General features: G+C 35.2%; 1 protein-coding gene and 2 non-coding genes across 4 annotated transcripts; 2 read left to right on the forward strand and 1 right to left on the reverse strand.

Annotated features, from left to right (window-relative positions):
• Positions 1-27: 27 nt before the first annotated feature.
• TRNAE-UUC (transfer RNA glutamic acid (anticodon UUC)) lies at positions 28-99 on the reverse strand. Its single transcript has one exon. It is a non-coding gene; the product is annotated as a tRNA-Glu (tRNA).
• Positions 100-3,782: 3,683 nt separating this feature from the next.
• EMB1644 (Small nuclear ribonucleoprotein family protein) lies at positions 3,783-9,602 on the forward strand. Of its 2 annotated transcripts, none has more exons than XM_028212317.2 (8): positions 3,783-4,025; positions 4,447-4,490; positions 4,604-4,645; positions 5,138-5,236; positions 5,331-5,408; positions 8,101-8,140; positions 8,603-8,770; positions 9,228-9,602. In XM_028212317.2, exons 2-8 carry the CDS (start codon positions 4,488-4,490, stop codon positions 9,248-9,250), a joined length of 453 nt encoding a protein of 150 aa, XP_028068118.1. In that variant the 5' UTR covers positions 3,783-4,025; positions 4,447-4,487; the 3' UTR covers positions 9,251-9,602. The 2 variants fall into 2 exon arrangements, with proteins under 2 accessions (XP_028068118.1, XP_028068119.1); XM_028212318.2 differs by having other exon boundaries at positions 3,910-4,192.
• On the forward strand, positions 7,111-7,305 carry LOC114270754 (small nucleolar RNA snoR127). The gene has a single exon (XR_003632030.1). It is a non-coding gene; the product is annotated as a small nucleolar RNA snoR127 (small nucleolar RNA).
• Positions 9,603-23,295: the final 13,693 nt, after the last annotated feature.

The raw sequence follows: 23,295 nt of genomic DNA on the forward strand, positions 1-23,295 counted from the left end.
TAAAATCTGCAAGTTGAAGAAAAAAAGTTCCGTTGCCGGGAATCGAACCCGGGTCTCCTGGGTGAAAGCCAGATATCCTAACCGCTGGACGACAACGGATGGTTGATGCTGGCTTGCGAAATTAAATATATAACATATATATTACTCAAACATGCAAATAATGAAAAATAATATATAGTTCCTATTTAATCCCTTAAAAAGTACAATTTTGTACCAAAATTACATATAGTAGGTGTTTGGGTAGTGGGTTTTTTTTGTAGGTTTTTTTAGTTGTAGGATATTATTGGAGAAATTTTTTTTGGTATTTGGGAAGATAGTTGGATTTTTTTGTAGTTGGATGTAATGTTTGTAAGAGAAAGAGTAAAATGATTATGAGGTTTGATATGATATTTTGTTTGGATTTATTTATTTTTGGGTTTTATAACTAATTTATCTTTTAGTGAAAAAAAATAAAATAAAAACCTAAAAACTAACTTTCCAAACACCCCCATAAAGACAAAAGTAAAGTTATTAACACTGAATTACATACTCCCTTTCGTCCTAAAATATTAGTCATTTATTTCATTTTTTATTGTCTCAAAATATTAGTCCATTTTCAAAAATCAATACAAAAATAATATAAATTTCCTATTTTGCCCTTCTTTTAAATTCATTAACAATATAAAAAGTACAATTACAACACTGATATTCCCCAAAAAATGTATTATCAAAGGATAATTTTGAAAAATCAATTTTTTTAAAATGCAGTAATTATACTACCAAAAAAAGTTAGATTCTCCAAAAGAGACCATTATTTTAGGATGAAAGGAGTATTATTTCACATAAAAAATAACTTACATTTTGTGTGAGAAAAGTGTGTAATTATATTAAATTTTGTGTAACCTGAATACTATTAAAGGGGAAAATATGGAATGTATTTTGTGAAGTGTCTTATTTAAGGGTGGACAAATATCGGTCGAGTCAGGTTGGGTTTGGGTCGGGCGAACACTACAAAATAATAGATTTTGTGTTTATCCAAATCAAAACCGACTCTAATATAAAGCCTATATATCTTCTCAAACCAAGTCCAAAAAATAATTATAAATCCCAAGCTCTCTCATCGGGTTATATGTTAAAAAAAAATAAAACATTCCATAATTAAATTCAATCACACATTATATGTGACACCTCAATTATTTAATTAATTAAATTAAAAATAAACGAGTAAATGAATAGAAAGTAAAATAAAATAATAGAAATATATTTAATTTCATAATTACATGTGCTAAAATGTAATCTAATTTGAATTAAGAGACATTAGTTTTACCAAAACATAACCATGTAATTAATATATTAATTGGGTCAAATCAAAAGCCTAAAAATGGGATTATTATGTTATTAAGGGCCAAAGTAGAATTAAGAAAAATGTGGCAAATGACTTGGAAATCATCTAATGCAGGTAGAAAGAAATGGCTTGGTTGGAGGCATCTCAGTACGCCACCTGTGGATGCAATGGTTAAGGAGAAAATTAGGATAGGGAGGGAGTGAGGCTGTAGCAATGAAGCAAAAACAAAACGAGGAAGTAAAAGAAATAATAAGCAAAAAGAGTGAGTCGACAATTAAAGGTAAAATTAATATCAACAATGATTCATTCCCTTTTCCCCTCACCTCCTTTGACCCCCTCTCTCTCTCATTGGTTACATTTTTTTTTTCCTGCTTCTCCAATCACCACCCGCCACGTTGGTGAGGGGGTGACTCCCAAAAGGGGGTCCCAAGCATTATTCAATTAATATTGAGGTGAGTTATATTATATATTGAGTAGTTATAAATTATTTTATTATTTTAAAAATTATTTTATACAAATTAATTTTTTAAATAATTATATTATTTATTTTATAAGCTCCGCTTATTTAAAATTGAAACTTATGGATATGATTAATTAAATTTTAAAATTTATTTGATAATGAGTATATAAGTATTTATTTTTATAAGTGCTACCACGGAGTTTCCATGCCTTGGGGACTTAAATAACTATTGCCCTCTGGATTGTGATCCTCTGACGGTCCCATGTCTTGAAAGACTTAAATAAACATTGACCCTCTAATTAGTCACTTCGTGATTCTTTGTCTGTCATAGATCTATTGACCATCTGTTCTGTTCTGTATCGTGGTTATGATTGTTTTGCATATACGATTTTTGTATTATATGTTTGTTATTTAAAATAATTTATTCAAATCAAACTATTCATTGTTTAGTCTAAATAATTATTCATGGTGATTTATATACCCTTATACTCTTAGTATAATATTTATCACTCTGTCATATGCTTATAGCTGTTAAAATCCTTTCAGGTGAAGAAACTTAAGGAATAATGGTTTTACCCATTAATCAGGACCTAGACTTGAGATGCACACCGCGTTTTCTTCTTCTTTGTTTTCTCTTGTGTTTATTTGCAATTATTACGTGACTTTTGTTACGTAAATAATTATTCACATGTACGCTCCAAATATTTATATACATCTTTTAGTTCATTTCACTGCATTATTTAATTTAGTTGCTTTGAACTATTTAATTAGTTGCGAATCCAACCCTAGGCACTGGGATGGGTCGTGACATTATATTTCTTAAATAAATATATTGACATCATTTTAAATTGAAAGATTTTTTTGTACAAATTGAAAGACTTCTTAAATAAATTCATTATACATCATTATAAATGTGAGTTTCAATAAAATTTAATGTATTATAAATAAATAATTATTTAATTAACTTAATAACGGGTCGTGTTAGTCTGAGTTGGAAGTATAAATTCCAAAACTAACCCATTAATACTTCGGATTAAAAGTATTGGCCCAACTCATATAGACTAACATAACCTTCTTAAATCTTAAAAAAATAAGATTAGATCGGGTGGATTAACGGACCAATCATCTTATTTCTCTCTAAGTCTAATTCAAGTTGATAGGTAAAATCTTACAATGATTAAGTCATTTTTGGGTGATATGAGTAATGTATCTTATATGCTTTGTTCATTTATTTAACCTTTAAATTGATCTACCAATTATGAACACATATATTTATTATAAAAAAAATGATAAATATAATTTTAAAATAAAACAATCATTTTTAATCCATTTGCGTAAAAGGCGGAGGAAAAAGTATCATTATCAACTTGTTTGGTTTCATTTTTCTGAAAACAGTTTTTAGAAAATTTTATTTTTTTATTTTTTATATTTTTTTGTTTTTATTGAATTTTTTAATATTTTAAATAATTTTTTTTTTAATTTTTAGACATACTTAACATAAATAGACATAAAAAATATAATTTTTATGAATAAAATCTTTTAAAAATTCAATAAACACCAAAAATATAAAAAATATATATATGAAAATTTAGTATGTTTTTCATATTTTTATGTATTTGTTAATTTTTTAAAAATATTTTTTCATAAATTTTTTATTTTTTAGACACATATAAGTAAGGTACATTTAAAAAAGTAAAAAAAATACTTAAAATTTTAAAAATAAACACTAAAAATAAAAAATAAAAACGAAAAATAAAAAACTCCGTTTGGTTTGATTTTCTGAAAAAAATTTGGGAAATTTTCTCTACAAATAAGTTTTCAAAAATAATCAAACCAAACAAATTTTCTCAAAAAAATTTCTCAAAACTTGTAAACCAAACAAGTTTTCCAAACAAATATCTCTCTCACACATATCAAATCAATCACTTTTTCCAAAACTCTATCTCAAAATAATTTTCCAAAACATCTTTTAAAAAAAACCAAACCAAACATGTTTTCGTACTTTTTATCTCTAAAACACATCTCTCAAACACAAACCAAACATACCCTATTTTCAAAAAATTTAATCCAAAAACTCAAACCCGCTGTATTTTTTAGAAAATTATGGGCGGCGTAGTAGAAATTTAGCAAATTACAATTTCTCACTAAAACCTCTAAAACCTCCACCTACTTTCTTTCAGTTAGCCACTCGCGATCGAGATCGCGGTCGACCCCTTAGCTCTCTCCATTATCGATAAAAAGGTTTTCTTCAATGAATTCTAGGGTTTGAAAAGTTATCGATAAAAATGTTTTCTTCAATGAATTCTAGGGTTTGAAAAGTTTATTGCTTCGAGTCTCATGAAAACCTGACATTTTTTTTCTTTTTATTTACCTTTAACAAACAAATCTCTGTTTGTTTGCCCAGAAAGGTGAGGAAAAAGAAAAAAGAAGCAATTTTGAAATGTTGTGCTTTATCTTGCTTTATAGATTTCTGCGAAATTGAAATTTTTACTTCAAATAAGCTGATACAGTTGTATTAGGCACAGTATATGGTAGACGCTTTTGTTTTAAGCTTCAAATTTTGAGATAATTTTATATTTCATACAGTAGCTCACCTACTAGGTAGAGCAATTTATTTGATTTTGATGCTTTAATATAGCGTTGCTTCTGGGTTTGTTTGCAGGTAGATTGTTTTTTGGATTTGACGTATTGTGTATCAGAAAGATGGTATGTTGCCTGCTGGTTTGAATTTAGGGTTAGGGTTAGGGTTGGGGTATGTTTTGGTGTACTTTGGAGATCTGTGGTATCATTTTTTAATGATTTGGTTGTTTCTATTTCAGCTACCACTTTCTCTTCTCAAGACTGCACAGGGGCATCCTATGGTGAGAGTCCTGTCTTTTGAGATCATTTTTGTACTTATGTAGTCTTTGTTTGGTTGCTGAGAAAATGTAGATGTAAAGAAACTAGGGTTGAATTTAAATTGTTGCTTTGCTTTGTTAGAAGGAAATATAGGAAAGGAAATTTATTAAAATATGATGTTAGGTTTCTCACGATTTTGGCTCCCAAATAGCCAAGAATCTAGCACGCAGCAAGTTTTGGCTGATTAGAAATTAGTTTATTATTATTTTTTAAACCATGGAGTTTTTTTGCTTGTAGAAACAAAAAGAACATGAATTGTAGGAGTTAAGAGTTGAAATTTTATTTACTATTTTCCTAGGAATTTCTAGTAAACGCATGGAGGGTCAGGTTTTTGAGAGTTTAAGTTTGTCAAATTAGGTTTTAGTAAGGGGTGGGGCTTGAGAAGCAAAGCGAACTTACAGTAACGGCATATTATATTTTTTTAAGCCCCCTAATTAATGCTATGATTTTGACAGTTGGTGGAACTTAAAAATGGGGAAACATACAATGGGCATTTGGTGAATTGTGATACTTGGATGAATATCCATCTTCGTGAAGTCATATGTACCTCAAAGGTATTTTATATTTTTTAATCAATTTTTGTCCCTTTGCTTAGAACTCTGATATTTGCGAGTCTTTGTTGAACCTAAAACTAAAAATTCAATGCAGGATGGAGATAGGTTTTGGAGAATGCCAGAATGCTACATTCGGGGGAATACCATTAAGTATCTTCGAGTTCCAGATGAGGTTTGTCAAGTTTTGAACATTTTTTAATATCTGAAGTTCTGAGCTTACATTCCTATTTTATCTACTTCAGATCTTCTTCCTTTGGTGCCTATTTGTCTATGTACATTGATCACGTAGCAAGTCTTTAAATATCAGCTTAACAACTCAATTCAGCTGAACAAAACTCTAGTCCCAATCCAATTATGAGTGGTAAACCATGAATTACCTTTAGTTTGTTTGACTTATCCATTATTGTTTGCTTGGGGATTTGGTCCCGAATTACAATTTACAGCCAACACCAACACCAACACCAGTCAAACTCAAATCATGGATTTGCTTAATCAAACTCTTGAGTGGTGAAAATTGTTGTTAAAAATGTACAATAAACAAAATAAATAGATTCATGATTTGTTAAGTTAAATAATAGAACAACGAATAAATCCATATTACATTGTAGAGCATAATACAGAAATATATATCATATAATATACTGTAAGACGAGGAATCAAACCAAATTCTGTGTGATACCACAGTATTCTTAAAACAGATTAGTCGCCTCACTGTGGGTGCTAGAGGAACGTCGACTTCTGTCTCTCAGGATAAGATGGCTTAAATCGTCTAACGCAGAAGCACCTTCTGTTAGCTTGGCGAACTGACAAGGCGAACTGACAATGGCAGCACTCTCTCTCACACAAGAAGGGTTATTATACTAGTAAACAAACTGACTATATGATTGAAAGGCAAAAATTTCTATATCAAACCAAAGGAGATGGGTCTCTTCTTATACACAATGGGGGAGAGAGAAGGAGTCTCCAGCCATTAAGGCTGGCCACTAATGGAGGCCATTACTCCTACCAAACTGATGGAAATTCAAAGAGTGAGTTACACGCAATATACACATGTGTATATACATTTCTGCAACAGACTTGGGCCTGCAATAGACCTGGCCCAAAAAAAATAAGTTGGTGGACCACCAATCGAGTTCAGCCCAAACCTAACCCAAGCCTCAAGCTCAAGCCCAAGTCCAAGGTCCATGGCCCTCGGATCTGGACCGGTCCAGGCGGGCCGGCGCACGCGTGTCGCAATTTTGCCATAACCAACTTAGACCATAGTCTTGGCCCAAGCTCATCCTTGAAGCATCCATGACTCTCTTCTTTCGAAAAATTTGGATACCCCAAAGGGCTCATGCCCTTCTCATAATCTTGAGACTTAAATACTCATCAAAGTTTTCTTTCACAATCAATGTGGGATTGGTAGTTATACACAATTCCCAATACCTCATTTATGAGGCCAACTTTATGAGACAATTTTTCATTCAATTCTTAATGGTTTTTGGTAATTTTTTTTGTGGTGTAAAGACCTTATTACAAAGAATTTAAACCCATTTAATCCTACCTCAACCAATGGTTGGGACCTACTTTAATTTCACATTAAAGTCACCAAAAAACCGTTTTTTCCAACAAAAATTAGTTACTTTTGAGTTTTTGTATTTTGTTTATTTATTTTTGACTTTTTAAATTTTTTGGTGGTCATGGTTGTGTGTAGCATTTATGACACATTTAGAGATGTTGCAGAAGCAGTGAGAATAGGAAGCACTTTGGGCATTGTTTTAAATTTTTTCAAATGATTCGTTAGTATGCCACAAATATGACATACTACAGAGTCAGACCTCCAGTTCTGAACTGCTGCCTTTTATGTCTTCTCTCTCTGTCTCTCTCTCTCTCTGGAATGATGCATCTTAGCCAAAGCAGACAATGATGTGCTCCTTGAGGTATCTTCTTTTAAGCTTGTAATAATTGCTACTGTGGAGGCACTCGGTGATCTTCCTATGCAGTTGATCAAGCTTTAAGCTAGGTACCTTTTGTAGAAGCGCATCTCTCTGGTGATAACACAGAGATTGGTTTCTTGTCTGACCAGACTTCCTCCATGTGATTTTCTTCTCAAATGGCCAGTTTGGAGAACTTGCAATTTTGCATATTCTGTAATTCTTTGTTTGATGGTGTTATTAGATGTTCTTTATGTATCCTTAGTGTCTTATTTGAATGCTTTAGGTTCAAATCCTTATTTGCAATACAATTTTTCAAAATATGTATGTAAGTTGATTCTAGTGTTATTTTTCCATTGGTTTTCTCTCTTAGTAAATGCTTGATTACGTTTCTTATTTGTTGTAAAATAAATAAATAAAGCTTTTATTATCACTTTATCAGTGAACTGGAGAGGTTTATTTCATGCCATTTCTTGAAGTGGTTACTTTGAAGATTGTTTTTGTCATAGCCAAACATCCCTTTTTGTCAGGGTGGAATGTCTTTCTAAAGAAGCCCCTTTTAAGTTTCTTTTCGTAATTTCACAGAATGGTTGTGGCATTTGCTGTTTATTGGTTTTTTCTGCAAATGATATAGGCACAATTTTATTTAATGGAAAAAGAACAATGATGTCAGGCCTTATACTGCAAATTATGAGATGAGTCACTACTATGCTCTTGCAAATGGAAACTGGCTGGCAGTGCCCTTTTTTATTTTTTTTTGCCCACATGAAATTTGGCTCTCAATTATCCAGTCACATTTGATTTTCCCTGTAAATTAACCATATCTGAATTTTAAAATCATGTCATGTTTTATTTTTAATTTTCAATTATGCCTAATTTTCTTTGTACAGTGGGGAACTTTTGGTGTCATGTCTAACTTCTGTTGTAATTTTGGCTTTGTTTTTACAGGTAATTGATAAAGTTCAGGAGGAGACTAAAAGTCGTGCAGGTATGGTTTGTCAAGTTTACTTTGAATTTGAAGACTCCAAACAGACCAACTGAAAGAAGATACTGTCTTTGCTTTTAAGAAATAAAAGAATGAAATACAAACACAAACACCGAGACTATTTTTAAGACTGAAAATCAATTTAGAATAACTCAATGATAAGTAATTAGAATATTGTAGTCACTTGTGCCTTTTAATCTCTCCACTTTTGGACAATTTTTTGGTTGAACTCATCCACTATCTCAAGGGAAGTAATATCTCTCTTCTTTTAATACGTTAGACTTGTTTAGGCATATTAAAGTTGATCTTGTGTCAGCATACATGTAAGAGCTTTATTATTGACTCTAAAAACACATTTTTAAGTCAGGCTATTATGCAACTTGATCGCTTTTGTTCATCATGATCCTTGTTTCTTAATCAGAAAGCTTGTTTTATAATTGATGAATTTCATATATTTTTTTTCAGATAGAAAACCACCTGGGGTAGGACGTGGAAGGGGCAGAGGTAGAGAGGATGGTCCTGGCGGGAGGCCGGCAAAAGGTGTTGGGCGTGGCATAGATGATGGAGGTGCCAAAGGCATGGGTGGAGGCCGGGGCAAGGGTGGGTCCAGTAGCAAGCCTGCTGGTAATAGAGGTACAAATCAATTTATTTCATCCTATTCTTGTATTATTTGTCTAGTTTCTTCTGTTTGTGTGTTGTTCAACTTGTAGCTATTTGTGAATTTGTCATCACAAAAACCAAAACCCGGTAATGTAACTAAAAATAAATGTTTCGTCATCAAATGGCTTCATCACCAAATGGTTTTCTTTTGAGCAAGATCTTCATGTGAAATTTAAGAAAGGAATTTTTGTGTTGCATGTTAGTTATGGCCCATGCATATAATAAATGCAATTCTCAAGCTTGCATAATCCTATTATTGACTATGTAATTTAGAAGATCATTGGCACATTTTGAGAAGCCGTGTGAATTGTGAAACAATATTGCTTCATTTGTCCGAAAGTGATTGTCTCTTGTACATGTTGCACATGCACATTTTCCAGAAAGTTATTTTCTTCCATATTAAGAGAATTGAGTTCACTTTTGGGTATAGGTGGAGGACGTGGTCGTGGCTGATATAATTGACACCGCCATAAAAGCATATTGGAGCAGATTTGCACTGTTAGAGGCACTCTGTGCTTCTGTGGGCCAGAATGTGTTGTGTGAAGAAAAAGGTTGTTCTTGAGGAGTATATTATTGTTCTTCTCTCTCCTTGCGTGATTCGTATCTGTTCTTAGTTATCTCATTACTGGTTTATTCGTGTCTTCTTTTCTGTCTTTGATGATTGTGAAAGTTTCCGTTTTGTGTAATTTGTAGATCCATCTTTCTATTTGTACTTGTGCAATGTCATCAGAGGACTTCTGAATGATTATCTTTCATTTGTTTATCATTTTGACATCTAAATCCCAATTAAATATCCATTTATCAACTTCAGTATCTTTGCCATGGAAATAGATATATTCTTAAAGTGTTTGAAATGCTAGGGTTTTGTTTCGTTCCTTTCGTTTCAATACTATGTGAATTTCCAGATCAATTGACAATTGTTTTGATTTTCAAATGAAACTACAAGGAAGTTTCTTCTATATCCAAGTCCAGGACAAGTACCATATGTGGATGTGATAGAGAACCTGTGTTTTTGTTTTTGGGAGACAAAAACACACCCAAATTGACTTAGTAAGGTAGAAGATGCTACAAATTCAGTGCAAAACCTCACCTAGTTCCTTTGAGTGTTATTCTGAGGTTATGCTTGCATTTTGGATTTCTTATGGGAAAAAAGATTAATTGTACACATTTAATTTTTATGGGTAATTAGTACTTATTTATTTTGATCTCAAATCTTCTTTTTCTTCACCTCATTTGTTTTCCTATTTTTCTTTTTATTTTCTTCTTGAATGCAAGCTTAATTATCAATTTTATTTTTAAAATTTGCAATATGTCATCCTTCTTGAAGTTTTGTTTATGAAAAAATGCTTGGGAGCACTAAAAATGGAGCACTAGAAGGAGCACTAATGATGTGGCAGTGGGTTCCGTTCACTTTCTATACCTTGTTCTTTTTTTTTTTACCATTCCCAATGCATTAGTGCTATCAGTGGTATATTTTTTAATGGTCTAAATCATTGTTGTTTATTTATTTATTTATTTAAGTTGGGCTACCTTTCTTGAAGTTTGGTCTAATCAGACTAAGGATGCCCATTTTTGTCACTTCCTTGGCAATTACTAGTATTTAGGGTAAATTATAGTAAAATCTCTTGAATTATAATTATTCTGCATTTTATCTTGATATTTGGTGCTTACTTAAAACCCCTTTTAAGAAGCGTTGAGATCCTCTGGAGTATTAATGATAGAGTGATCTCCTAGAGTGAAGTATGAGGGCGCGACACCTGTTCCACTAATGGAATCAAGGGTTGAGATCAATCCCTCATCAAAACGACGTCGTTTTGGTGGAGAAATTGAAAAAAAAAAAAAAAAAAACAGTGAAATGAGAAACGAAGAAGAGAGAGAGGGGACACAGTCGCCGGAGTTTTTCTCTATCTCCGGCGCACTCTCCTTCCCTCCCGGCGACCCCACCGCACCCCTCCCCTCTCCTCCTCCTCTCTTCTTCTTCTCCTTCTTCTGCTGGAGAGAGAGAAGCAGGGTGCCTAGTCAAACATTATTTTGGCACAGCAGCATTCATGATCCATCACAAGCACAACCAAAATTCATCCTCTTCTTTTTTTCTTTTTTTTTTTCTTTTTTAATGTAGAGAAACAAAATTCAATCATGAACCTAATTTCAGCATCGAAGTTGATATTAAAAATAAAAAAAATAAAAAATCCCCACCAAAAAAGTTGGGCAATTTTAGCAAACCCATTCAATAACATTACTAGTATATAATTCTTCAGAGAGGTGGCGTGAGAAATATATATATATATATATACATAATATATATATACATATTATATATATATATATATATATATATATATATAATTTAAAAAAAGAAAAAAAGAATGAACGGACCTGAAAGATCCATTTGTTCATGATAATAACAATAACATTGAAGCCCCACCACTGAAGGATGGCGAGAATGGATCGAAAGACGGTCCATTGACAGAATCGATCCTCCTCCATCTGAGATAGTCTGCAGCCAAAGTTGAAGATCAACGCACTTGAAATCTAAAGAGAGCTAATTAGAGAAGATGAGAGAAGCCCTAATTGAGGCGACTCTTCTTCTCCCATCCCATGTGGTGTCGTAGACGATAATGATCCAAGGAGAGTGCGCCGGAGATAGAGAAAAACTCCAGCGGCTGTGTCCCCTCTCTCTCTTCTTCGTTTCTCATTTCACTCAGTTTTTTTTTTTTTTTTTTTTAATTTTCCCGCCAAAACGACATCGTTTTGGTGAGGGATTAATTTCAACCCTTAGTTTCATTAATGGGACAAGTGTCACGCCCTCATAATTCACTATAAGAGATCACTCTACCCTTAACACTCTAGAGGATCTCAACGCTTTTAAGAAGTATAAGAAAGGTTAATAGGATGGTTTGGTGTTCATTTACTAGGCATGATATTTGAGGTCAAGTCTCGTTGACATGAATGCGATTTTTTCTCCCCAATTTATTAAAAAACAATGCAAGAATTGCAATTGTTGATACGAGTGCGGTTTTTTTTTCCCTATTTATTAAAAACTCCCTATTTGTTATAAAAATATAAGAATTGCAAATGTAAAATAAGTATATTTTTTATTTTATTTTTTAGAGAAAGTTGTGCAGAAAGTAGAGAGTTGATGTATAAGCGCATTTATTTAAATAAGTATTTTAATCACATCAACTCTCTACTTTCTGCACAACTTTCTCTAAAAAATAAAATAAAAAATATACTTATTTTACATTTGCAATTCTTATATTTTTATAACAAATAGGGAGTTTTTAATAAATAGGGAAAAAAAAACCGCACTCGTATCATGCTAAACAATACCTTCGATGCAAACTCTCTGATACACAAAAAAGTTCACAGTTGGTTTATTTATTTATTTATTTATTTTGATGAATTCTTTTTATTTTTTTATTTTTTTAATCCTTCTATATGAGGCACATTTAAAATGTAAAAAAATTGATACAGATTTAAAAATCACTACAGACAAGTTTAAAAATATATTTTTTAGTTTGATTCCAAACTCACCCTTAATAAATATGTTTTTGTTTATTATATGTGAGATTTATTATGTATAATATTTATATTTTGTCTTACATTATATTTTATTACGTAAAAATCTTTGGCCTCCACAGCATATCTTATAATTGAAACAAAGGCTGAATGGACCACATCTGCACCACATCGTCCGATTATGCGAAAAGTCTTTGTAATTTTGGTAGGCGACATTTGTTTTAGTTTTTCCTTATCATCCAATTATCACAAAATTCTAAAGATTCTTTCAATCACGTCACCAACCTATAATAATTCAATAAGAGCATCTTTGATTTTTTTATCAATTATTTAAGAAAAAAAAAGGGAACTTTTTTGATAAATTCATTTTCTAAGAGTTTTATTCCATCCAACCCATATTCTTTTTGACCATTCCATTAGGTCCAATTTGAGATAAGAAGACCAAAATACCCTTTTCATCTACTTATGTTCCATTTAGTTCACATTATTTTCTTATGTTTCAATAAGTCCTATGGGTGACATAATTATCAAAATACCCTTAACGTGAATGTTCACACCGTCAATGTAAATGTTTATATCGTTAATGTGTAGGGGCCCGGCCCATGTCGATCCTCGTGGGTGCCCGGAAAAATTCGAGTCGGGCCGAGCTGGCACACAAGCCAAAAAAATAGGCCCGACCCGGCCCGTTGATAATATGAATATTCACATTGACAAGTTAACATTTCACATTGATAGGAGTGTAAAATTGGCCCGCAGCCCGTGGGCGGCCCGAACCCCGATCGCAGCCCGAGGCGGGCTTGGCCCGACCCGTGACAATGTGAATATTCACATTGACATATTAACATTAACATTGACAAGAGTGTAAAATTGGCCCGTGACCCGTGGGCAGCCCGAAGCCCGGGCCTGGGTCGAGGCGGGCCAGGCCCAGCCCAGCCCGTTGACAATGTGAATATTCACATTGACATGTTAACATTCACATTGATAGGAGTGTAAAATTAGCCCGCGGCCTGTGGCCGGCCCGAAACCTGCCCGCGGCTCTTGGGCTGCCTTGGGCGGGCCCGGCCCGACCCGTTGATAATGTGAATATTCACATTAACATGTTAACATTCACATTGATAAGAGTATAAAATTAGCCCACGCCCCGTGGCTGCCCGAAACTAGCCCACGGCCCGTGGGCTGCCCGGGCCAGGCCCGGCCCAGCTTGTTGACAATGTGAATATTCACATTGACATGTTAACATTCACATTGATAAAAGTGCAAAATTGACTTGCGTCCCATGGGCGGCCCGGGGAGAGCCCGGTCCAGCCCGTTGACAATGTGAATATTCACATTGACATATTAACATTCACATTGACAGGAGTGTAAAATTGGCCCGTGGCCCGTGGCCCGTGGGCGGCCCGAAGCCAGCCCGCTGCCCAGGGCGGGCCCAGCCCCGCTCGTTCACAATGTGAATATTCACATTGACATATTAACATTAACATTGATAAGAGTGTAAAATTAGCCCGTGACCCGTGGGCAACCCGAAGCCCAGTCCCGGGCCGACGCGGGCCCGGCCCGTTGACAACGTGAATATTCACATTGACATGTTAACGTTCACATTGATAAGAGTGTAATATTAGCCCGTGCCCCGTGGCTGCCCGAGACACGCCCACGGCTCGTGGGCGGCCCGAGGCGGGCCCGGCCCTGCCTGTTGACAATGTGAATATTCACATTGACATGTTAACATTCACATTGATAAGAGTGCAAAATTGACTCGCGTCCCATGGGCGGCCCGAAGCTCGTGGACGGCCCGGGGTAGCCCGGGTTTGGGTCCGGGCCTACCCCGGGCGGCGGGCGAGCTTCGAGCAGCGGACAAGTTTTACACTCCTATCAATGTTAATGTTAACATATCAATGTGAATATTCACATTGTCACGGGTCGGGCCAAGCCCGCCTCGGGCTGCGATCGGGGTTCGGGCCGCCCACGGGCTGCGGGCCAATTTTACACTCCTATTAATGTGAATGTTAACATGTCAATGTGAATATTCACATTGCCAACGAGCCGGGCCCGCCCCGGCCCGAGGTCAGGCTTCGGGCTGCACACGGGTCACGGGCCAATTGTACACACTTATCAATGTGAATGTTAACATGTCAATGTGAATATTCACATTGTCAACAGGCCGGGCCGGGCCCGCCCCGGGCCACCCACGGGCCGTGGGCGGGTTTCGGGCAGCCACAGGGTGCGGGCTAATTTTACACTCCTATCAATGTGCATGTTAACATGTCAATATGAATATTCACATTGTCACGGGTCCGGCCAAGCCCGTCTCGGGCTTCGGGCCGCCCACGGGCTGCGGGCCAATTTTACACTCTTATCAATGTGAATGTTAGCATGTCAATGTGAATATTCACATTGTCAACGGGCCGGGCCCGTCCCGAGCCGCGGGCGGGCTTTTGGCCGTCCATGGGCCGCGAGCCAATTTTATACTCTTATCAATATGAATGTTAACATGTCAATGTGAATATTCGCATTGTCAACGGGCCGGACTGGGCCCGCCCCGGGCCGCCCATGGGCCGCCGGCGGGTTTCGCGCCGCCACGGGACGGGGGCCAATTTTACGCTCCTATTAATGTGAATGTTAACATGTCAATGTGTATATTCATATTGTCAACGGGCCGGGCCGAGTCGGGCCCGTCCTAGGCTGCTGTCTAGTTTTATAATCTTATCAATGTGAATGTTAACATGTCAATGTGAACATTCACATTGTCAACAGGCGGGGCCGGGCCCGCCAACGGGCCGTGGGCGGGTTTTGGGCAGCTACGAGGCGCGGGCTAATTTTACACTCCTATCAATGTGAATGTTAACATGTTAATGTGAATATTCACATTGTCAACGGGCCGGGCCGGGCCCGCCCCGGGCTGCGGGCAGGCTTTTGGTCGCTCATGGGCCGCGGCCCAATTTTATACTCTTATCAATGTGAATGTTAACATGTCAATGTGAATATTCACATTGTCAACGGGCCGGACCGGGCCCGTCTCGGGCCGCCCATGGGCCGCGGGTGGGTTTCGCGTCGCCACGGGACGGGGGCCAATTTTACACTTCTATTAATGTGAATTTAACATGTCAATATGAATATTCACATTGTCAACGGGCCGGGCCCGCCCTGGTTCACGGACGGGTTTCGGGCCGCCCACGGGCCAATTTACATTCCTACAATTGTGAATTTTAAAATATGAATGTTCACATCGTTAAATTGCTAATCGTTGAAAAAATATTTATAAGGGTATCAAAATTAAATATAAGGGCATAAGTGTCCAAGAAAATATTGTAAAGCAAGAAAATGGACTTTATGGAATAAAACTATACATACATGGGACTAAATGGGTTAAAAAATTCCTTCATGGACTTCTTGGGTTAAAACACTTCTAAATTGGACTTATCAATAAAAATCCCAAAAAAAAATTATGTTAATTCTTTTGTCAATTTTTTATTAATTTTTTAAAAAATATCCTATTTTTATTTTAATTTTTTTTATTCATCAGACTTAATGAAAAAAAAAAATCATCTTCAATGTTTCATTATTTTAAGTAGTTATCAAATTTAAATTTAATGAAAAAATTAGATTCCTTTAATTTGATGAACATTTATTAAAAAAAAATTAGAGATAAATTTTTAGTATTTTTTTTTAAATTTAAATTTGATAAAAAAGAGAGAGAAAATATTGGAGATTTGATTACACCAATCTTTTCATCTTTTTTGATTCTAAATTTAAGTAAAAGATTTGATTTAATATGAACAATTTAATTATTTTATCAAATTTTTAATTACAGCGGAATCTTATTAAAAAAAATATGTCTTATCCTAAATTCATCTTTCAATCAAATTTGATACAATTTTTTTAAATATATCTCATGCTTTATTTTTATTTTTTTAAAATTCTGAATTTGACAAAAGATTTGGTGAATTTTTAATTTGATAAAAAAAAAATTACTCTCTCTTAATTCAATAAATAATTTGTAAGTATATTTTTGGGTTTTTTTTTTAAGATCCCTGTTATTAAGATTTTATAGCATAAAGTACATCTAATATTTTCGTGATGTCTATGGTCCCTCAATCTGATCTAGAGAAATTTCATCCAGAGAATTTCTCTGGACTTGCCAGAGAAATTCTATCCAACCTAGATAAATTTCTCTGACCTTCCCTTCTTTTCAGAGAAATTTTTCTTCTTTGGTCTTCAGAGAAATTTCACTCCAGAGAAATTTGAAATTTCTCTGGCTTTCCTTTCTCTCCAGAGAAATTTCCTCTCACAATCTGTTCTGGTTGAGCAATCAATAACGATCTATCAAATAAGGAAAAGATTATGAAACCCTTACCTTAGCCAAGAGTGAACTTAAACGGTGTTCCCCTATCACGGCTCGAATCGAACTGAGTACCATCAAGTAAAGCCTTAGTGTAATTTTCTCTAGTGTGTTTACTTTTATTTGTCATGTATAATTTTCTCTGGCATGTATAATTTTCTCTAGCATGTTATTCCTTTATTTTCTCTGGCTAGTTGTGTGATTTTCTCTGCCAGGTTACTTCTTTGATTTTTTCTGTCATGTTGCTTCTTTAATTTTCTTTGCCATGCTACTTCTTTGATTTTCTCTGCCATGTTGCTTCTTTAATTTATCTACTAGGTTGCTTCATTGATTTTCTCTGCCATGTTACTTCTTTAATTTTCTCTGTCAGGTTGTTTCTCTGATTTTTTTTGCCATGTTGTTTCCTTAATTTTCTCTGCCATGTTGTTTTTTTAATTTTCTCTGCTGGGTTGCTTCTCTGATTTTCTCTGCCATATTGCTTCTTTAATTTTCTCTGCCATGTTGCTTCTTTAATTTTCTCTGCCATGTTGCTTATTTGATTTTCTCTGCCATGTTGCTCTTTAATTTTCTCTGCCAAGTTGCTTCTTTGATTTTTTCTACCATGCTGCTTCTTTAATTTGCTCTACCAGGTTGTTTATTTGATTTTCCCTGCCATGTTACTTCTTTAATTTTCTCTACCAGGTTGCTTATTTGATTTTCTCTGCCATGTTGCTTCTTTGATTTTCTCTGTCATGTTGCTTTGCTTCTTTGATTTTCTCTGCCATGGTGCTTCTTTAATTTTCTCTGCTAGGTTGTTTCTTTAATTTTCTCTACCATGTTTCTTTTTTAATTTTCTCTGCTAGGTTGCTTCTTTGATTTTCTCTACCATGCTGCTTCTTTAATTTTCTCTGTCAGTTTGCTTCTTTGCTGCTTCTTTAATTTTCTCTGCCAGGTTGCTTCTTTGATTTTTTCTGCCAGGTTGCTTCTTTAATTTTCTCTGCCATGCTGCTTCTTTGATTTTCTTTGGAGGTACATTTGATCCAGAACAAGCATACACAAACACACATCATAATTGCACATGGCAGAGAAACATAATCACAGAGATACACAAGGATGTTTTCAAATTCAACATCTACACCACCCATTAAGCTCATCACTTGCTTTCCTGAACCATGATGCACAAGTGGTTGACTCATTTATTTGGCCAAACACAGCAAAACAAACAATAGAGTGACCAAGATAAGCGTAGAATTGATGGGGAAAAAATATTTATTATTTTCAAATAAGCATAGTAGCTTAAGTTCAAATTAGAAAAATTCAACTTATGTGTATCATTTTCGATTATGTGTTTGTGAATATGCCTTAATTGAGTCCTTCAAAATGACATCCTTCACAAACCCTCCAAAAAGCTACCTTTCTATATCAATAATTTAATGAAACAACTCAAGATGAACAAACAAGCAAAAAGAAGAGAAAAATAGCTCATTCAATGTTTCAATTTCAACACAAACATTGTTATGCCTAAAAAGAAATCGATCAATCTAGAAAAACACAGGAATAGAAATAGAAATAGAAAGAGAATTGGAAAAAGTAACCGTGAGAACTGGAGTGAGCACCGGATCTACAATAACCGCAAGAGCTTCTACGACGGCCAACATCAACAGCAAAGCTTTCGCTCTCTGTTGGTTCCACTATTACTGCTGCTGCTGCTGCTAGCCTCGGTTCTGTATCGATCGATCTAGAGAATTTCTTTGGATTTCTCTAGACTTCCCAGAGAATATTTATACTTGAATCTGAGTTTTTCACTGAAGTAGTCCATAACAAAGCAAATAAAGTTTTTAATCAAATTTGAGTCAACTTTCAGGTTCTCACACTTTTTGAGTGTGTGTTTTCCAAGACAACCTTTCGATTCATTTCAAATTGGTATAGTCAGAGTGATAATTAAAAAATTTGTTGCTGATTTTGATTCATATAACTACTACAGTACCTAAGCTTTGATTTCTAATCAACTCTTTGAAGCTCCACTATGATAACCAACACCTTGTCTCCCTCTCTCTATATCTATATATACATGTATATATCTTCGTGAATTTCTAGGGCTTGTTTGACTACTGGTGTTGCTAATGGAAATTGTTACTCAAAGCCTTTTGGATTTCGATCTCAACTCCAAACCATCATTCACAAACGGCTCTGTTTCTGAGAAATGGTATCGTCATTCACTTCCACCATTGGGTTGTCTTTTCGTCGTGGTACGCTTCGATTTCGATATCGGTGAAATCGTACATGGACAAGGATGCTTTGAGCTTCGCTTGACAGAGGAGAGAGAGTTGGAGAAGACAACGACGATGATGAATTCCAGCGGAATCTAGAGCGGCCATTGAAAGGAGTGAAGTGGGGTTTGGATTTAGAGAGAGAGAGAGAGAGAGAGAGAGAGAGAGAGAGAGAGAGAGAGTTGAAATACAGAAGACAGAGAGAAAGAAAAAGGTTTGATTTGAGAATGTCAAATTGAGGGACCTTATATATCATAAAATAATATTGTGGATCTTATACATTACTAAAAGTGAGAGATGGACCTTAGATTAATTTTCCCTATATTTTTATCAAATTTAAAATAGAAAAACGTGAAGACCGCATGGAAAATTACGTAAGTAATCTCATATTACATGTGTTCATACTTTTTCACTAATAATTATTTATGGGGTGTTTGAGAAGAGAATTAAGTTAAAATAGTCAATTAAAAGATAAAATAGACTAAAATATCAAATAAGACAAAATATCATATTTAATTCATAACCATTTTTGTGACGCCCCAATTTTATTTTGGACATCATAATAAGATTTAGAACTTAAAATCAATGTTGCCACCAAACATCACTAATATCCATTAATTTACAACCCAAAAATTTAAAGTTTTCAAATTAAAATTCTAATAAAACTTAAAACTTAGTCTCGGTACACAAAAAGAAATTAGAACAGCTGTGAAAGAAAAGCTAGAGAAAGCTAGGAAATATAGGAAATGGTTTGTGGAATTTGGGGACTCTTCAAGCTAACCAAGGCTGAATGTCACCTTGCAAGGCCTCGGTGTTTCCTTCGTTTCTTCGGTATCTGGCATAAAACGCCAGGGCAACGAGAATGCCAATGAGCGACGAGCTCAGTAATATACTACAACCCGAAAATACCCACCCCGATAATACTCATAAATAAAAAATATTGTGTAATAACAGAATAATAAGCAGCAGTTAATAAGCATAACAGAAATGCTAACAGTTAAAATAATAACAATAGATAAATAAATAAATAAATAAAATGGCAAACGGAAATAGTGATTCATCATAAGGAAAATGCATGCTTTTCTTTTTAAATTCTCATAGATTCAGTTTATCAGATAAATTTAAGTAACTCCCCGTGGAGCACTATTTCCACTCAACCGCTAAGCAATGGCCACGGGCAATTCTGACTCCCCCTTGGTCAAATATTCAAATGTTACTTGCTGTAACTACCAATGATGCCCACGCACTAGGGTTACGTACCCGAGTCGTGACATCACGGTCTGCCCCAAGGGAACAGTCTATGTTGTGACACCCGCACCACCAACCTTATATCGCCTACACCGATAAGAACCGAAATACCTTCCGGTGCCATGTTAGGGTTCGCAAATCATCGCGCAAGATTCTAAACCGGGTTCGCCCCATCATTTTTAAATTTTTAATGTATCACCGGTTCAATTTCGTGTTCCTTTATTTCGTTGAATTCACATTTTTATGCATGTGTGAGTTTTAGTTCGAGAATCACAGTGATATAATGTTTATATAGCACAACACAATCATATATGGCAACCAAAATAAATGTGATAGAGTTTCTTAGGAGTCATCACAAAATTTCTTAAGAATTCACATACTTCTCCTTTCAGCACTGTATGGTCAAACAAAAAAAATATGAAACCCATACCAAACGATGTTCAACCATTATAATATTTTAACTGGTGCTAGTTCATCGAGTTAGGAAAATATTTTGAGAAGAATACCAGGGCTAAAAACGATTTTAAAATGGAGGAATAATTTTTGGAAGAAAACTGGTTTGCTGGGACAGTGAGTTACATTCACCTCCAGCACAGGTGATCTGGGTTTGAAAAACAGAAAGGGGCCTCAAACGATGTCAAAAATAGGCATGATCAGAAGAGTTTGCTAAATTTTTGAGTTTAGAACATATTTCCAGAAGAGTGTGAGGGCTGAAAACCAACCGAAGATGGTCAAATGATTTTTATAAGAAAACTGGACAGATTCTGTCACCTTTTGGAAAAATTGGTGTTTCTCTCTCAATACTTAGTAAAAAATTATGAAACCAGCGGCGTTTGAAAGGTAACTTAAAAATATAACTTTTACAATTGAAAATTCATTCTATGGAATAAACGGTGACCTGGTAAAGTCAGCTTTGCTGCTGTCTCCAAATAGCAATGAAGTTAAAAATATATTGAGGCCATGAAGATGTTGTCAAATAATTTTCTTCAATATTCTAGTGTCATGAAAACATGTTAAACTAACTCCAGTAGTTTCGAATTTTATGAAAGTGTTCTCATGAGTTTGTTTAGGGTTTATTCAAAACAGATTAAAATCTGTTTTTGCTGGAAGATTATTAGTTTTGCAAAAAACACACTTTGTATCTACCATGAATCGCATGCAAGACAAGGAAAATGTTTCTTAATATTATTCCCATGTGAAACTCTAATCCTTCCTACTTACCTTCATTAGTGATAACAGAAAATATCATTGATGAAGAGTAAACCTAAATTCGCCAACATGCGAGATTGATTCATCAATGGAAAAAAATACTTGATCACATAAAGAGCAAAATCATTAGCTAAACCACCTAACCCATATTTGTAAAAAGAACAGAAATTACATAATCATAAGATTATCATTCTATCCAAATGTAACATGCATTGAGCATTTGTGTATTATCAATACACACTCTTGCATATTTTTATTATGTAGGTGTAAATTAAAACATATTAAAATATGCAGCGGATAAAATAATCAGATCATACCTTTCAATGATAGAACCTCTTAGATAAATCACGTGCTTCAGAAAACTGATAAACCAACCCAGCAGTGGAGTGATATCACAGATTGAATATCACCCACACAAATCACAGTGCAAAAACTTGATCGTTGTTTTGTGGGAGAGAGTCAGTATATGGGTAGAAACAGACCATACGTTGTTTCTCACTTGATTACCCATAACCATATATCAGATATATAATATATTATAATATCTATCCATATCAGTTAAAACTGATAATATCTGTATCTTGAGTGGTTATCCTAAATAGGTTTGAATTCAAATTCAAAACCTATTTGGATAAGGATCAAATTCAAATTTAAATGGTCATGCCACATGGGCGCCCATTACTAACATCTCCCACTCGCACATGAGTTGGCTTGACATTGCCACATCTCTATCTCAATCTCCCCAAAAAAGAACAATCTCATACTAGCCAATGCAACGTGCGACCGCTAAGAACACCTGCAAGTGGGAGCTTTATACTAGAAACTCAATATGAGTCAGCATAGAGACATCAACCCAAAAAGAACAGAAATAGTGTCTCATGTACCCAGACCCATCTAGCTACATCAGTCCAAAAACATCTCTAATCCCTCAAAGAGCATGTTTGACTCTCCTAGGTCCCGCATTATATTCACACCCAATCAGCATCCTATAAAGAGCGATGCGAGTTGTCGACAGTGAATATAGAGCAGAGATGTAGAACTAGATGATCTTCCCTTCACCCTCATATCATTCAATTTGAAATTGACCGCTTTCCCAGTAATGTCCCTTAAAGCCGAATCATACATGACCGCAGGCAACATACCAAAGTAGCTGAACATCAACTCCTCATCTTATGACATAGTCAAAGGTCACAAAAGGCACAAAGTGAAGTCATTTAGGGAAAAATGACTTTTAGGACTCACGCGGTGAAGAAGCAGGGATCCATTCTTTCACCTCGCTAACGGGTCGATAAGCACATGCAGTATGAATGCATGTTATAGTGGAGTTACTCTTCCAAAGAGTGATGTTAAACTCACACACCATACAGATCTTAGTCTAGTCGCTCTTAAGTGCACGAGTCGCTTCCTAGCGTCTAACTGGAATTCTCTATTTGCTCGCCTCTCAGGCATCAAATGAGATCTCGCATCTGGCTATCCATAACAGACATATCATGGAAAAATGGGTACTCTCATATCCATGGTCGGTCTCTAACAAGACCTCATCTTGGCTCCAACCAAGGCGACATAGCTAGTGGATAATTTTAGCTTCTAGTCTCATCCTTACTCGCTACCCAGCGCTAAGGGCGATTGCTTGTGTGAGTGAGCCAATCTTGCCTGCTAACATCAATTTAATTATTTTGTGTATGCTAATTCACAAACCATTACTAAAAGTAGTAAACATAAATGTGTGATAGAAACAAGTATGAATACTAATGGCATAAATATCCCAAAAAAAATGAGTTCAACTGGATACACATAACAAATATCACCACCTACGTAGTCCTAAAGCCCTAACATGAGTAAGATAAACATCTCTAGCAATGGGCTTAGTCCAAGGGTCCGTAACCATGCGACTCGTAGGGATGTGCTCCAGGATCACTTCTTTCTGCGCCAAAATA

Source organism: Camellia sinensis, chromosome 5 (assembly GCF_055761805.1).
Source record: "Camellia sinensis isolate YWXY chromosome 5, ASM5576180v1, whole genome shotgun sequence".
NCBI lineage: Eukaryota > Viridiplantae > Streptophyta > Magnoliopsida > Ericales > Theaceae > Camellia > Camellia sinensis.

Bases quoted from the DNA above. Each gene is read 5' to 3' on its own strand.
- EMB1644 (XM_028212317.2), top strand. The intron at 4,646-5,137 runs GTGAGAGTCCTG...TGATTTTGACAG, and splicing joins CTGCACAGGGGCATCCTATG to TTGGTGGAACTTAAAAATGG. The intron at 8,771-9,227 runs GTACAAATCAAT...TTTTGGGTATAG, and splicing joins CAAGCCTGCTGGTAATAGAG to GTGGAGGACGTGGTCGTGGC.